At 42.4% G+C, this 15,838-nt stretch overlaps 1 protein-coding gene across 1 annotated transcript in view; it reads left to right on the top strand.

The window, feature by feature from the left end:
* Positions 1 to 15,838, top strand: part of cnot10 (CCR4-NOT transcription complex, subunit 10) — a 53,261-nt gene that overhangs the window by 33,986 nt on the left and 3,437 nt on the right. The window contains exons 11-17 of the mRNA XM_084335748.1: positions 176 to 297; positions 2,239 to 2,418; positions 4,403 to 4,483; positions 4,784 to 4,897; positions 9,183 to 9,313; positions 9,421 to 9,453; positions 11,024 to 11,151. Of these exons, the coding sequence (XP_084191874.1) occupies positions 176 to 297; positions 2,239 to 2,418; positions 4,403 to 4,483; positions 4,784 to 4,897; positions 9,183 to 9,313; positions 9,421 to 9,453; positions 11,024 to 11,151 (789 nt within the window). The remainder of the gene's footprint in view (positions 1 to 175; positions 298 to 2,238; positions 2,419 to 4,402; positions 4,484 to 4,783; positions 4,898 to 9,182; positions 9,314 to 9,420; positions 9,454 to 11,023; positions 11,152 to 15,838) is intronic.

Raw genomic sequence — 15,838 nt, forward strand, 5'->3', positions numbered from 1 at the left:
ACATTGCAACAGGAAATAAATAAGGGCCTGTTTAGAATGTTTGTGTTGTAAAGTTAGAAAAGGTCTAGACCCAAATTGGTGTCATTTCCTAGTTGTCCTAACAGCTCTGAAAGAGATTATACTCTAGGTTCTCTGGCAAGCACCTAATTCAATATTATCTTTTGACTATTTCCAGGGCTCTGAACAAGAGAACAAGGGTCTACCCAGTAAAAAAGGCATCGTTCAGTCTGTTGTTGGACAGGGCTATCATCGCAAGATCGTCCTGGCATCACAGTCTGCCCAGAACACTACTTACAGGTCAGTCTCTCCAGAACATTACCTACAGGTCAGTCAGAACATTACCTACAGGTCAGTCAGAACACTACCTACAGGTCAGTCAGAACATTACCTACAGGTCAGTCAGAACATTACCTACAGGGAACGACCACATCAAACAAGAGGTGGATGCGGGCAAATACTGCGGCATGGTCATGCTGGACCTACAAAAGGCCTTCGACACTGTCAATCACACCATTCTGATTGACAAGCTAAAAGCAATTGGTTTTGATGGTCTATCAGTGAGCTGCATACAATCTTACCTGGAGGGGAGAGAACAGATGGTGGAGGTAAACGGTACCCTATCCCCCCCCCCCCCTCCCAGTGAGCTGTGGTGTTCCACAAGGAAGCATACTAGGACCGCTACTGTTCCTAATTTATGCAAATGACATGTCGTCAGCTTGTGACTGCAACTTGTTCCTGTTTGCGGACGGCTCAGCCCTGCTGGTCTCTGACGAGAACAAGTTACAGGTTGAGAGAACCCTCAGCTCGGAACTAGGCAAAATCTGCATATGGCTCGCCGATAATAAACTATCATTACACATGGGCAAAACAGAGTCCATTCTCTTCGGTTCAAATAACAAACTCAGCAAGACCGACGGCTTCTCAGTTACAGTGGGTGACAATATTGTCACAAGGAAAGATGAAATTACCTACCTGGGTTCCATCCTAGAGGCTAATCTTTCCTGTGACAAAATGGCATCCAATGTAATAAAAAAAAGTCAACCAACGAACTCGATTCTTGTACCGGATCTCCTCTCTGGTAAACAAGAATACCCTGAAGACTCTGGCAGGAGCACTCATTCAAGGGTACTACGACTATGCTTGCACCTCATGGTACCAAAGCACCTCAAAGGCACTAAAAACCAAATTACAAACATCTCAAAACAAACTAGTTGACCTGACTCCTAGAACCCATCTCACCCCTGCCCACTTTGACAACCTAGGATGGCTTAGAGTAGACGACAGAGTACAGCAACTTGCAATGGGCCTGGTCTACAAGATACACTACACGTCCAAGGTACCCATGTACATGTCAAAATACTTCCCAAAGGTCAGTGAATACCACGATCACAACACCAGAGGGATCTCCACAAATCATGTTAAACCCAGATTCGGCTCAAACAAGGGACTAAACACGTTTCGCAATTATGCCACATCAATGTGGAACGCCCTACCCAAAGCTGTAAAGGAATGTGAATCATTCACTACCCACTTTCAAAAACACTCAAAGAACACCTACGGGAGACTGCAATTCGAAACTGGCCCCTACAAATGTCCTAAACCAGTTGTACAGTAAATGACCAAGTATGGCTTTGTCAGTATTCCAGTGTACAGTGTCCCCCACCCACCCCCTACCCAACCCCCCCCCTCTCCAATGTACAGTCCCACCCACCCAACCCCACCCCACCTACCCAACCTCCTCCAATGTACAGTTTCTACATCAAATGTATATACACTTTTCTGGACACTTTTTGTATCACAAACAGTACTGTATTTGCAAATCTGGTATGTCATAAATGTATAGATGTAGCAGTACTGTCTATCTGTATGTCGTGTGTGTCATATATGTTATGATGAATTGAAAATGGGGGACCCTGATGTAAACAAGACGAAAGTCTTTCTCTGGTCTGCATTCCCTGAACAATTGTATGTATTGAGCTGTACTGTACTGTACCCATTCTGCAATCTTTTAATAAACTTTTCAATCAATCAATCAAGGTCTGTCTCTCCTCCATTCCAAGTATTGTCCAGTAGAGGGCGACATAGGAGCACATCATGTTAAGTTATTACATCATATTGTGACTGAAAGATGTAAGACTATGCTCATGTTTTTGGAAAAGGCACATCGATTTGTTTTTATTTTATTTCGAATTTGGTACCAATATTGGGTGTTTTGGTATGTGTTATGTGTTCGTGCAGCGAGGGCCAGTCAGCAGCCATCCCTGTGGCCAGTATGGAGTTCGCTGCCATCTGTCTGCGGAACGCCCTCCTGCTCCTCCCCGAGCACCAGCAGCAGGAGGTCAAGACGGAGAACAGCTCCAAGACCTCAAGCCAGTCGGGGAGCACAGAGAGTGGCAGTGAAAACAGCGACGCCTGCAGGTCAGAGGAACACACACCACCTCTCACCTGTCCTTTCAGTTGTACACTCGGCAGGGTCTCCAGAGATACTCGTTCTGTACTGAGATAAACTACTTCACAATATTGGTCCCTTCTGGCATTTTCTCCCATCTCCCAATTTAGTTATGCCAATTCCCTTTTTGGTCATTGCCCTACTGTTGGTCTGGGAGTGATGTAGACTCCATGTCTCCATTAGCTATGTTCAGCCTGGCTGGGGCTAGCCATGGCCAGGTATGGTATGGTTGGGTTCACATCTCCATTGCGTAAACTCTCCGATTGCTAGGCAATCTTTAAAAATCACAACTATGGTACACAAGTTAAACTATGATGATATGACAGTCCCAGCCGGCTTTGGCTCAGTTCTCTGCCAGGCAAAGGTTCTAAAGACAATGGAGATGCTCACTGTGTGCCAGACATGCCACAGCACGGCTAAACCCTGGCTAGTGGAGATGAGGCATACCAATTGCCTCCTCCGATACATGTGGAGTCGCCAGCCACTTCTTTTCACAGAGGAGTTTCACTGCGAGAGCGAAATTATTAAAGGAAAAGTCCCTCTGTATATTGTGAATAATTTTTTTTTCATATTGTCCAGTAGGCCCCAGTATCGGCACTGATTACACAATTCTAATCGATTTCAATTCACAAAGTCCCGATTTCAATATAGATTCAATTTGGCTTCATGGTGCTGGTTTCAGGGCACCTGCATTTGTTGTCAAAAGATAAAAAAAAAAAGTAATTTGGTCAACTGAGTTTCCATAGTAGTTCAGCAGAAACTAGAGACGTCTGCAGGACGGGAGGCAAACTAGAGACGTCTGCAGGACAGAAGGTGAACTAGAGACGTCTGCAGGACAGGAGGTGAACTAGAGATGTCTGCAGGACAGAAGGTGAACTAGAGACGTCTGCAGGACAGAAGGTGAACTAGAGACGGCTGCAGGACAGAAGGTGAACTAGAGACGTCTGCAGGACAGAAGGTGAACTAGAGACGTCTTCAGGACAGAAGGTGAACTAGAGACATCTTCAGGACAGAAGGTGAACTAAGGAGAACTAGTGACGGCTGCAGGACAGAAGGTGAACTAGAGACGTCTGCAGGACAGAAGGTGAACTAGAGACGTCTGCAGGACGGGAGGCAAACTAGAGACGTCTACAGGACAGAAGGTGAATTAGACGTCTGCAGGACAGGAGGCAAACGAGACACCTGCAGGACAGAAGGTGAACTAGAGACGTCTGCAGGACAGAAGGTGAACTAGAGATGTCTGCAGGACAGGAGGTGAACTAGAGACGTCTGCAGGACAGAAGGTGAACTAGAAATGTCTGCAGGACAGGAGGTGAACTAGAGACGTCTGCAGGACGGGAGGCAAACTAGAGACGTCTACAGGACAGAAGGTGAACTAGACGTCTTCAGGACAGGAGGCGAACTAGAGACGTCTTCAGGACGGGAGGCAAACTAGAGACGTCTTCACGACAGGAGGCAAACTAGAGACATATGCATGACAGCAGGCAAACTAGAGACTAGAGAATGTTAGAAATAACATTTAGTGAAAATCTACACGCATCCACTTAAACGGTGTAGATTAACCTCTTCCACCCGTGCGGTCCGGTACCGTTTGTTATTGTGTTATTAGTGAGATTTTAGTTTTTGAAATGTGATAATATTTTCTCTGAGATCTGCCATTTTGAATGAGCAAGCCTAGTAATAGACACACTATTTCTGACACTGGGAATACATTCACTGAGGTCCATAGATGTCCCTAGATACCAAGAACATGCAAATGGACCTTGTAGAAGTGGAGCAAAATTCCATTTACTTAGGTATGTATTTTAGGTGGATTTTCAGAAAATAGGGCTCCGGGCTTAAGAGGTTAAACGATCGATCTTGGGATTTTAAGATTAATAGACCTTATCGCCCAGTCCTAATTGACGCTATGGAGTCATGTTCTAATAATGGAATGCTCTGTGTGTTTTCCAGTGGGAAGGGCCAGGAGGCAGATAAGTTCCTGTCTGCCGCTCCGTCGTCACCCCTTAGAAAACAAGAGGTGGAGAACCTCAGGTAACCTGGCGTTCTAGTTCTCATTCCTGATTCTCCTGTTATTTCCCAGGTTTCACTTTGTCACTTTGTTTTTCCCCTCTCACCTCCAACATCTGTTTCTCGTGTCTGTTCCTTGTGTTCTTCTGTTAGTCTTTGGCTCTGTGGAGATGTAGCCTAAAGGTTTGTCTGTCTAGTCTTTGGCTTGGTATGTAGAGGTTTGTCCGTCTAGTCTTTGGCTTGGTATGTAGAGGTTTGTCTGTCTAGTCTTTGCCTTGGTATGTAAAGGTTTGTCTCGTCTGTGTCTGCTCTCTTGTCCTCCAGGTGTTCCATCCTGGCCTGTAGTGCCTATGTTGCGTTAGCCCTGGGAGACAACCTCATGGCCCTGAACCACGCAGAGAAGCTCCTTCACCAAACCAAGGTCTCCGGATCCCTCAAGTAAGGACTCCTGTATTGGTCAGATGCAGTTATCACCAAACTTGTGATACCACACTACAAAGGGTTAACACTTTCACACTACATAAGGTTGATCTTTCACTACCACACTTACAGAAGGTTAACCATCTGTAGTGTGGTAGTGAAAGGGTTAACCTTATGTAGTGTTGTAGTGAAATGGTTAAACCTTGTGGTGTTTGCCTTTTTGCACTCAATGGTCGCAGGTCTGGTTAGGCCTGTCACGATAACACATTTTGCTGGGCGATTAATTGTCCCAGAAATTATTGCGATAAGTGATATTATTGTGGTTTTGAGATTTTTTTTCTTTTTGAAAAATTTATTTCCCAAAAGTTTTAATTTTTTATTTTTTTTTACTAATATAATGATAATAGCATAATAATGCAAGGAAACCGTTTCAAAGTGCAATAAACCTTTATTTAACATTGGAAGACATTTTAAATATCCTAAATGACTACCTAACCAATCAGATCTGCGATATGAGGTAGCGTCACAAGCAGAGTAACCTCGTTCCCATTTTTATCTCCGTGAGAGAATGATAAAACGAGCAGAGCAATGTGTGTGGACAAGAGGCGGGTTGCTAGGTTTACTGTAGGAAGGGGCTTTTAGACTCATGTTTTTTTTTTTTGCTTCGAAAAGAGGGACATCTTCTCAATATGCAGGACGTGGGACATTAGGTCAAATGGCTGTGCAGTACAACCAAAAGCGGGACACCTGGTCACCCTAACTGTGGCTCGCGTTTGTTTACCGTGGCTCGCGGATTATGTGATGGGCAAGGTACTTGGAAAATGTAGTAAGCTACACTACCAGTTACTCTCGATTTAAATATAGCTCAACTACAACAATAGCTATCCCCAGATAAATGTAGCAAGCTACACTACAAGCAACATGGCAAAAATAGCTAGCTACATCGACACTACTTTTTTTTTATCAACTTCATGATCAAGTTTCCACCAAACAAATAGGCATGCAAAAAATGCTCAGTTTGATTGTTTATTATAAAACAAACTGAAACTGGAAACAAGCCCTCTGTCTGGCTTTTTGTGTCATCCTTTTAACATGTACTTGTATTATTAATGTACCTTGCGGTACCATGTACAAAATGTTAATAAAGTGTGAGAAAAAACTGTGGAAACGTAATAAATAAAAGGCAGTGAAACAATAATCAAATAAACACCAAAATATATACTATCTCTATTGGAATGGAGACTTTTCAGCACAGGATAAACTAGGGATGGGCAAAAAGAATCCAGATAGATTGATCACATGATGTACTCGAGTACTCGTGGAGGAAAACGCTGTACAAAATAAACGTCTTTTCCGGTGTTTTAGACTTTGCTCTTTTATTTTGAAACCCACCGACCGGATTGGAAGTATTGTTGTTATTATCCTAGCAGAACCTATGAGCGGACAACTTGTCTCGTCCGGTTCTGTGTTTTTGAGCTAATGATAAAACAAATGTTGAGATTGTTGGTGAACAACTAACTTTAGGTTAGTTTTAACGTTAGCTACTAACGTTAGATGCTGCTACTACAGGCAATCAACGATGAGGAGGAAGCGCCAAAGCCGTATATAATAGAATAGCCCTGTGGTGCGTAGGCACGACAGCGCAACTCGAAACTGCCTGTTAATTCATGTTTAACTTGTCCCTGTGTCCAGTCCTTTGACTAGCCCCACCCGTTCATTGTAAACAATGATGCATGTAATTCTATTAACGTTATTGTGTGTTGTAGCTATGTTATACAATGTATTTCGTTGGTTAGCTATATAGCTAATGTTGATAGCATTGAATAGTAGGGATGTGTACCGAATTCGGTACTTTTAAAGGTACTTACCGAAACACGTCGGTACTACAGAGTATCGATTCACGTGAGATACCCCAAAAAGAAATTAAAATGTTTTACACTTTTTATTTATTTTTTAACCTTTTTTTCTTTTCATGTCAACGTTCACACACACAATATATGCTTACCTAGGATTTTACTTGATTCAACAACAAAGCAGTCGGGCAATGGCAAGCCGAAAACGTCAAAAGTGTAGTTACTTGAAGTTTTGATATTTCTTTTCACGACTGAGGTAGGTAAATACATTTTTTAGAGACTAAAGTACCGAAAAAAGGTACCGTTGGGTACCGGTATAGATTCACAGGTACCGTATCGGTTCAAATGTGAAAGGTACCCATCCCTATTGAATAGCATCAACGCTAGATCTTTAATCTTTATTTAGCAGTCCAGTTTCTCCGGGCAGTAGCGAGTAACTACTTGGGTCTAAAAATAGCTACACTACAAAGAACGCTACTTGGTTCAAAAGGAGCAACGCTATTGAGAAATGTAGTTAAGCTATGTAGCGTTGCTACTGCCCAACATACGCATGGTGCTCACAGGAGCTCCCGTGCTGTACGCCAGCGGCCCGCCTCCCCACACGGAGAGTGACTGACGAGAGGTACTGGTTCCGCCTCATTAAAACAAACACGCAAATAGCAATTAATCGTGCCCGTCAAAATCATTGCATTCATTTTAATTATCGGGCGATAAATTGATTTATTGCTTATCGCGACAGGCCTAGGTCTGGTGGACCCACAACATTATTGGGATTTTAAAATTATAAAGCCATAACAATTTGTACCCCTGTAACATTTATCAATACAATTGCTATTCATCTTTTGTGATAAAATGTGATGTCTATTATTATATATTTTTCTACAATCTATTAAGACGTGAATGGAATAAATCATGTTTATCTTGAAAATATATAATTGAAACAAGGTGGAGGCAGACAGTGAAGGTACACAGTGAACCTTTTTGTTTCGTTTTTACCATATTTACTTACACAATGACTATGTGTTTTTATATGTTCTTCACAGAAAATTAGCCAAGGCCAATGAGTCTCGGCAATAATACAAAATTATTCATTATATAATTTCTTAGTAAACATTGAAACGGGTCCCACATACCTGAACAACACCACACAAGGGTTAAAGGGAAAGCTATGGATTTTTAGAAGCCTGCCTCATTGACTAATAATTAAGCCCCATAGCAGAATATTCTAAAAGTTTACATGTCAGTTTTCTTGTTTGATAGAAATTGGCACCAGCCTTCTGTTAGTATTCATTGGCAGTGCTAACGCAAGTCAATGGAGCTTTACTTTGAAACCATCGGAAAGCTATTCCACATGACTTCCATAGTTGTAGTTATAGTTGGACCAAGTAAATGGAATTAAAATGGAACATACCTCTATGCGATTTAGAGTAAATGCCCCATATATACCCTAAGAGGGGCCCTGGTAGGACAGGCTTCTAAAAACGTTTTCCCTTTTAATAATTTAACCCTGTCGCCTCCTTCTCCCTGCTGTGTCTTCCAGGGTTCTGGGCCACCTGTACGCTGCTGTAGCCCTCATCTCCCTCTAACCCTCCCCCTGCTGTGTCTTCCAGGGTTCTGGGCCACCTGTACGCTGCTGTAGCCCTCATCTCCCTCTAACCCTCCCCCTGCTGTATCTTCCAGGTTTCTGGGCCACCTGTACGCTGCTGTAGCCCTCATCTCCCTCTAACCCTCCCCCTGCTGTGTCTTCCAGGTTTCTGGGCCACCTGTACGCTGCTGTAGCCCTAATCTCCCTCTAACCCTCCCCCTGCTGTGTCTTCCAGGTTTCTGGGCCACCTGTACGCTGCTGTAGCCCTCATCTCCCTCTAACCCTCCCCCTGCTGTGTCTTCCAGGTTTCTGGGCCACCTGTACGCTGCTGTAGCCCTCATCTCCCTCTAACCCTCCCCCTGCTGTGTCTTCCAGGGTTCTGGGCCACCTGTACGCTGCTGTAGCCCTCATCTCCCTCTAACCCTCCCCCTGCTGTGTCTTCCAGGTTTCTGGGCCACCTGTACGCTGCTGTAGCCCTCATCTCCCTCTAACCCTCCCCCTGCTGTGTCTTCCAGGTTTCTTGGCCACCTGTACGCTGCTGTAGCCCTCATCTCCCTCTAACCCTCCCCCTGCTGTGTCTTCCAGGTTTCTGGGCCACCTGTACGCTGCTGTAGCCCTCATCTCCCTCTAACCCTCCCCCTGCTGTGTCTTCCAGGGTTCTGGGCCACCTGTACGCTGCTGTAGCCCTCATCTCCCTCTAACCCTCCCCCTGCTGTGTCTTCCAGGGTTCTGGGCCACCTGTACGCTGCTGTAGCCCTCATCTCCCTCTAACCCTCCCCCTGCTGTGTCTTCCAGGGTTCTGGGCCACCTGTACGCTGCTGTAGCCCTCATCTCCCTCTAACCCTCCCCCTGCTGTGTCTTCCAGGTTTCTGGGCCACCTGTACGCTGCTGAAGCCCTCATCTCCCTGGACAGGATCTCGGACGCCATCGCTCACCTCAACCCTGAGAACGTGACCGATGTCTCACTGGGGGTTCTACCCAGCGAGCAGGACCAAGGTCACACACACACTCACACTCTCTCTCCCTCTCAGCTTCTTATCCCAGGGTGGTAAGTAGTAATCAACAGTTAATGCTCATGTGTTTTGTTTGTGTTTCATCCACAGGGTCAGAAAAGGGGGATGAGCCTGCTGAGTCCTGTGAGTATACTCTTCGTTATCATAATCGTTATGCTATTCTAAATATGTACCAGCACATGAAGCCACATAAAGTCTTAATGCAACATCTGCTTTACCCATTGGCTAGCATGAGCTTTAGCCGCTAACATTAGTAATTTAACATTAGAGCTAGGGATGTCCTGATCACGTTTTTTTGCTCCCGATCCGATCCCGATCATGTGATTTTGAGTATCTACCGATACCTATATTTCCCGATCCGATCAAAGAATTTAATTTTATTTTTTTACCTTTTTTTTTTATTTATGTCAATTTATTTTTATTTATTTTTTGTCAATCACGATCTTCGGAAAATCACGTGATCGGATCGGGACATCCATAATTAGAGCTAATTAGGGATGACCCACGGACCCCGGTTCTAAATGGGAACCGGTACTATATTAGAAAAGACCGGAGTATTTATAAGCTCCGACGTCATCGGTACTGCTATCGGTACTCGAGAAATTATGGATTTTTTTTTTTAAAGGAATTTAAACGTCTCAAACTAATCTTGTTGGCCGTTTTCTATATCTCTCCTCCCTCGGTCTCTCTCTGCCTGCGCGAGGAGGAGCGGGCTGTGCTGTGCTCTTACACAAACACACTCACTCACACACACACACGGGTGCTGTTGTAGGCTACAGAGTACAGACAGCTCTGCTCTCATCATGGCGGACAGAACGAAACGTTCAAAAGTCTGGGTCTATTTTACTAAAGTTGATGCGGACAACGCTTGTTGTGCAACAAGACATTTGCCAGTAATGTATAAGTGCTGGTACTTGTCAATGTGGCTGGCGGGGAGCTAACGTTATTAGCCTGAGCTGAGAGCTCCGAGTAGAATAATGGCTGACAATCCGGAAGTAAATAAACGAACGAGAGCTTCCGATTGGTGGTAAGAAGAAGAGGTGGGTGCAAGCGGTGTGATGTAATTGGCAGATCGACTGTCAATCAAAATAGTATTGTATGACTCCAACTTTTTTATCTTACATTTGTTGTTAATTATGAAAAGTCTATAAATCAGACACATTTAAAACATTGCTGCTGCTGTTGCTGCTGAAGAAATAATATTTATTTATATTTATATAGTTATATAAAAGAATAATAAAGCAATGTCGATTCTGTTCTTAATTAATTGTTTTTTTTCTTGCAAATAATCAAAAAGAACCGATAAGAGTATCGATAAAGTACCGAACCGTTAAGCAGTATCGATAAGAGTAGTAGTATCGATAAAATCCTAACGATACCCATCCCTAGAGCTAATGTTAGCTACCAAACATTACAGTCCTCGCTCTAGTAGATAAATTAACCACAAACTGCTGCATTATATTGTGGTGTAGACTCGGTGGACTGAATGACATATTAAATGTTATTCATTGTAGACATCTTGCTCACTAGCAACCGGTGACTAATCAAATGACAGATGACTATCATTAAATGACAACCAATGAGCTGTGTGGCACTGAGTGTGCCATGATATTGTAAAGCAAAACATTTCACGAGAATGCTATGAAGTCTTTTGCTTTTATTTAGTATTTCTGGTTCTTTCTGTGTGTTGCAGCAGGGAAGCAGACTCCTCTGTGTTATCCCAGTACAGTGAGCTCAGCCCGCGCCATGATGCTGTTCAACCTGGGCAGTGCTTACTGCTTGAGGAGCGAGTACGAGAAGGCTCGCAAGTGCCTGCATCAGGTACTACCAACACACACACACACACACACACACATGTTGCGTCAGGTACTACCAACACACACACACATGTTGCATCAGGTACTACCAACTAGGGCTGTACCGAATGTCATTTTTTAACATTCGAAGCTTTGATTGAAGTATTCGAACGAAGCTTCGAATGTCTATAAAAAAAAAAAAAAAAAAATTTACTAAAGTGATTAATCTGATTAAATTAGTCTTTTTCTTTGATTAAATCAACTCTTTAATGAATATAACTCATCAGTTTAATCAACAATCCAATAAGGGCACGGTTGGTATGAAAGTGATGGTGACGTCTTATGTATAATATTAGTGTAGCCAAACCCCCATTGGTTTAAACCAGTGCTTCTCAAACTTTTTCTGTCGGGCCCCCCTTTGGCGGACCAAAATATTTTGGGCCCCCTCGCCCCAACAAAATAGTCATGAAATGGGCCATGTTTAAATTTATTGAAATGACACCAATATCGTGACCTTTCAAATTGGCCCTATATTTTGTTTTCAGAGCGGTCATGGATGAAAAGCCAGCTTCACACAGATACTGTATGTGGTGCTGAATGGTATCAACACCTTAACTGCTGCATCATGAGATACTTGGTACTCAGCACCACACTCTGAAACTAGCTCTCTAGGTGGTATCAGATGAGATTTCAAAGAGTTCTTCCATGAGTTTGGATGGAGATGTGTCAGGAAGCTTTGTCTCAATGTTGTCTGTAAAGTTTTTTTTTATCCAGAGTAACTTGGTGATCCTTTTCTGTGTTTTATTAAATAATGATTTTCAGATTTTGAGAAATGGTCAAACTTATCCAAATATGGTATTTTCATGGAGAACAGTGCAGCTGCAACAGATAGCACTTTAGTGAAATTTTCTGTATTCCAATTATATATATCTTTTTTTTATAAATCTCAAGGCCCCCCCTGTCATGCCTCTGCGCCCCCCTGGGGGGCGCGCCCCCCACTTTGAGAAACACTGGTTTAAACGGATAGAAAAAATAAATGATTAAAAGAAAATAATAATAAATTGGTCTACTTCTCTTTAATCATTAGGTTATGGAGTAGAGAATATGTGGTTTAAAGTTGGCAGAGGACATCAGACATTTTGCCAGTGACTTCACTCATTACGTAGCTTTTTCTTTAACATTTTGGTCGCAAGGCTTATATTCATAATAAACCATCCCACGCCAGCTCTAGTTGTCTATGGAGAAGTTCCCCTTCTTTGTTCAGGGTGTAGCAACGTTATACTTTTTCATTCACATATTCATACTAAAATACGGTCTAAAGTATAAGTATGTTTTTATCGTTTTCTGCAGCATTCTCCAGAACGTGATTTATAGCCCTAAATGCATTATATTGATGATCAAATACAGTTTGATAGCAATCTGCGCGAGAAAAAAAATGTCAAATGGACGTGCTTCTAGAAGTTACTACTTATCATCTGATGTTGACCGGATGGGGCTGGGGGGGGTCGTTTATAATTCCGTGGCCAACGTTGGATGATTCATCTAGTGTGGGTGATATGATCATTAGAGCAGTTTGTATCGAACACGTTAAAAAATAACGCTGAAACTAACCGTAGCTTCCTCGTAGCGTTGGGCGATGAGCGTGGAGCAGAAATATTCCTATTATGGGATGTTGAAATATGCGATCAATCTCCAGGTTGTATAATAGTATATACGTCCAAATCATGTTTATCGAGTTATTAGTAACGGATTGCTATCCATTGTGTCTAGCTTGAGTCCCGCTACTATTAGCGAGTGATCGGACCGAATTGGAATGAGCACCAGCTTCCGTTTCCGGTTTGAGCGATCGGCCACCAGATGGCGCTCGTGAACCGTTGGACAGATTTTTGAAATATTGATCTCAAAGACGTGGTACGGCGTCTTTGGCGACCAAAGTGTTAATATACCTTATGTTACCTAAATTTAGAATATAGAACATGCAATGCAAACTAGTTTGTTTCCAGATCAAATATAATTCCGTTTGTCTATTTAAAAAAAATTATATACAGATACATGTATATATATTTTTTCTTTATATTATATATATATCGTTAGCCTCATACGATAATTGCCTAAGTAATTTTTCAAGATTTTAGTAAAAGAAGAAAAAACAAAATGTCCAGCAAATGTGTACACGTTTTTTTATTTTTAGATTTATTTTTTTAGCATTTATTGCTTTTCATGGTCAGTCATGACTGACAGATGAGGAGAGGATGAACGTGAGAAGAGGCGGGGAAGACATGCAACAAATGTCACCGGGAGCGGGAAGCGAACCCGGGATGGCCGCGTGGCGTAGGTGTGCGATGCACTAGCGTGGTGCGCCACGAGGGCACCCATGTGTACGAGTTTTTAATTTATATTTTGAAAGTAAGTTCCACAAGGTGTATCAACAAGTTTGCAAAATTACAAAAACACAACAACCATAAATAAGGTGACTTTTAACACTTTAATCGCCGGAGACGCTGTTCAGCGTCTTTCCCCGCCATGCTTATTCTGCCGAAGACACTGGACAGCGTCTTTGATATCAATATTTCAAAAATCTGTGATCGAAATCATATTTCTCCCCCAGAGACATTATATGTACTGGTGAGCCCCTCTCAATTCTCCAACGGTTCAAGAGCGCCATCTGGTGGCCGATCGGCCGCTCGCCCAAACAGGAAGTGATGCGGATGAAGTGGCGCTCACCCATATTTCGTCCGGGCACTCGCTATCATTAGCAGGACTCCATCTTGACACAATGGATGTCGATCGGTTGCAAATAACTCGATAAACAACATGATTTGGACGTATATACTATTATACAACCTGGAAATGGATCGGATATTTCGACATCCCATAATAGAAAAATTTCTGTTCCACGCTCATCTCCCAACGTCGCGAGGAAGCTACGGTGAGTTTCAGCGTTCTTTTTTAATGTCTTCGATACTAACTGCTCTAATGATCATATCACCCACACTAGATGAATGATATAACGTTGCCCACGGAATTATAAACGACCCCCCCCCCATCCGGTCAACATCAGATCATACGTAGTAACTCCTAGAAGCACGTCCAGTTGAAATTTTTTATCTCGCACAGATTCCTACCAAACTGTATTTGATCATCAATATAATGCATTTAGGGCTATAAATCAAGTTCTGGAGAAAGCTGCAGAAAACGATAAAAACATACTTATACTTTAGACCGTATTTTAGTATGAATATATGAATGAAAAGGTATAACGTTGCTACACCCTGAACAATAGATATAGGACGTTGAATGGGCCATAGTAATGTCAATTTAGCAATACAATTTAAAAAGTTATAGCCCTGCAAAGAAGGGGAACTTCTCCATGTTAAATAGGGCTGGCGAGGGATGGTAAATTATGAATTTAACCCCGGCGATCAAAGTGTTAACAAAATGTCGTGACTTAGGCATTTTTTCCTCGTACATACATACATGTCATACACTAAGGCAGTTGTTATACTTGCCTAAGTCATGCAATCGCCATCTGTGTATGTAACGTTAAAATGCACAAGTCACACGAGTGAGTTAGGCAGATGGGGATTTTTTAACGTAACAAGCATTCTGATTGGCTGAGGACATAGGCACTAAGCCAGGGCGATGCAGCAGTGTGAGTAGAGTACAGTTAGGCAAAAATCTCAATTTGGCCAAAACATTTCTTAAGCAATTATCGTATGAGGCTAAATGAATATCGTTCGATATATTGATACTGGGAGTTTTTTACTCCCTAATCCCTAATACTAATATTATTGGTCAGGCTCGACTCAAATATTTTTGGTTAGGCTCTACTCAAATTTTTTTTTAATAAAAAAAAATAAAAAATGTGAATGTTGATTTAGAATTTGAATGTCAACATTATGATCGAAGCTTCGAAGCATTCGGTACAGCCCTACTACCAACACACACACACATGTTGCATCAGGTACAACCAACATACACACATGTTGCATCAGGTACTACCAACACACACACACACACTTCTTGGAGGCGTGCCTTTGACTATACAGATTGATATTTGTGCATAACTTGTCACCAGAGCACCTTTTTCACAATCTTTAACTGAAGGGGGGGGCTTCTCTGTGCCTCCTCAAATTCTGAGTCTCTGGTCAAAATCTGAATCTGAGTTGCTATCACCCAGCTGGTCACACGGTCATCCAGGAAATGCTAACGTGAAACTCGTATTATAAGTTGATACATTTAGTGATCTGTGCACTTTTTTTTTTTTTCAGCAGATACAAAGATTTTGTGAGCTAAATGTGTTTGTTTGAGTGAAACAAATGTTTGGTGAACCGTTTAGGTTAGTTGAGAGAGAGTTAACCGTTGAGAGAGAGTTGACCGCTAAGAAAGAGTTAATCGGCGTGGGGGACGTGAGGGGAGAATCTTGGTTCATAGATCCTTCAGGGTAAATATGTAGTGATGCTGCCAAGACATTTTCAGTAGTTTATTGATCATTTTTGGTGGTAGTCAAATAGTTCCCAGTGACTATCGAATAGCAAGTGTGTTGTGTTTTGCCCATGACTACTGCGTACCGTGGGGGAAGGGTTAAAGGGGACATGTACTGCTATTCCTAGCACTATTTGGGAAACTTTACACAATTCCTGTGAGTGTATTGAAGACATCTGTACGTTTTATTTTCCAAAACATTTATTGTTTTATATTTCTAATCAAGT

Source organism: Notolepis coatsorum, assembly GCF_963971535.1.
Source record: "Notolepis coatsorum genome assembly, chromosome: 19".
Lineage (NCBI taxonomy): Eukaryota > Metazoa > Chordata > Actinopteri > Aulopiformes > Paralepididae > Notolepis > Notolepis coatsorum.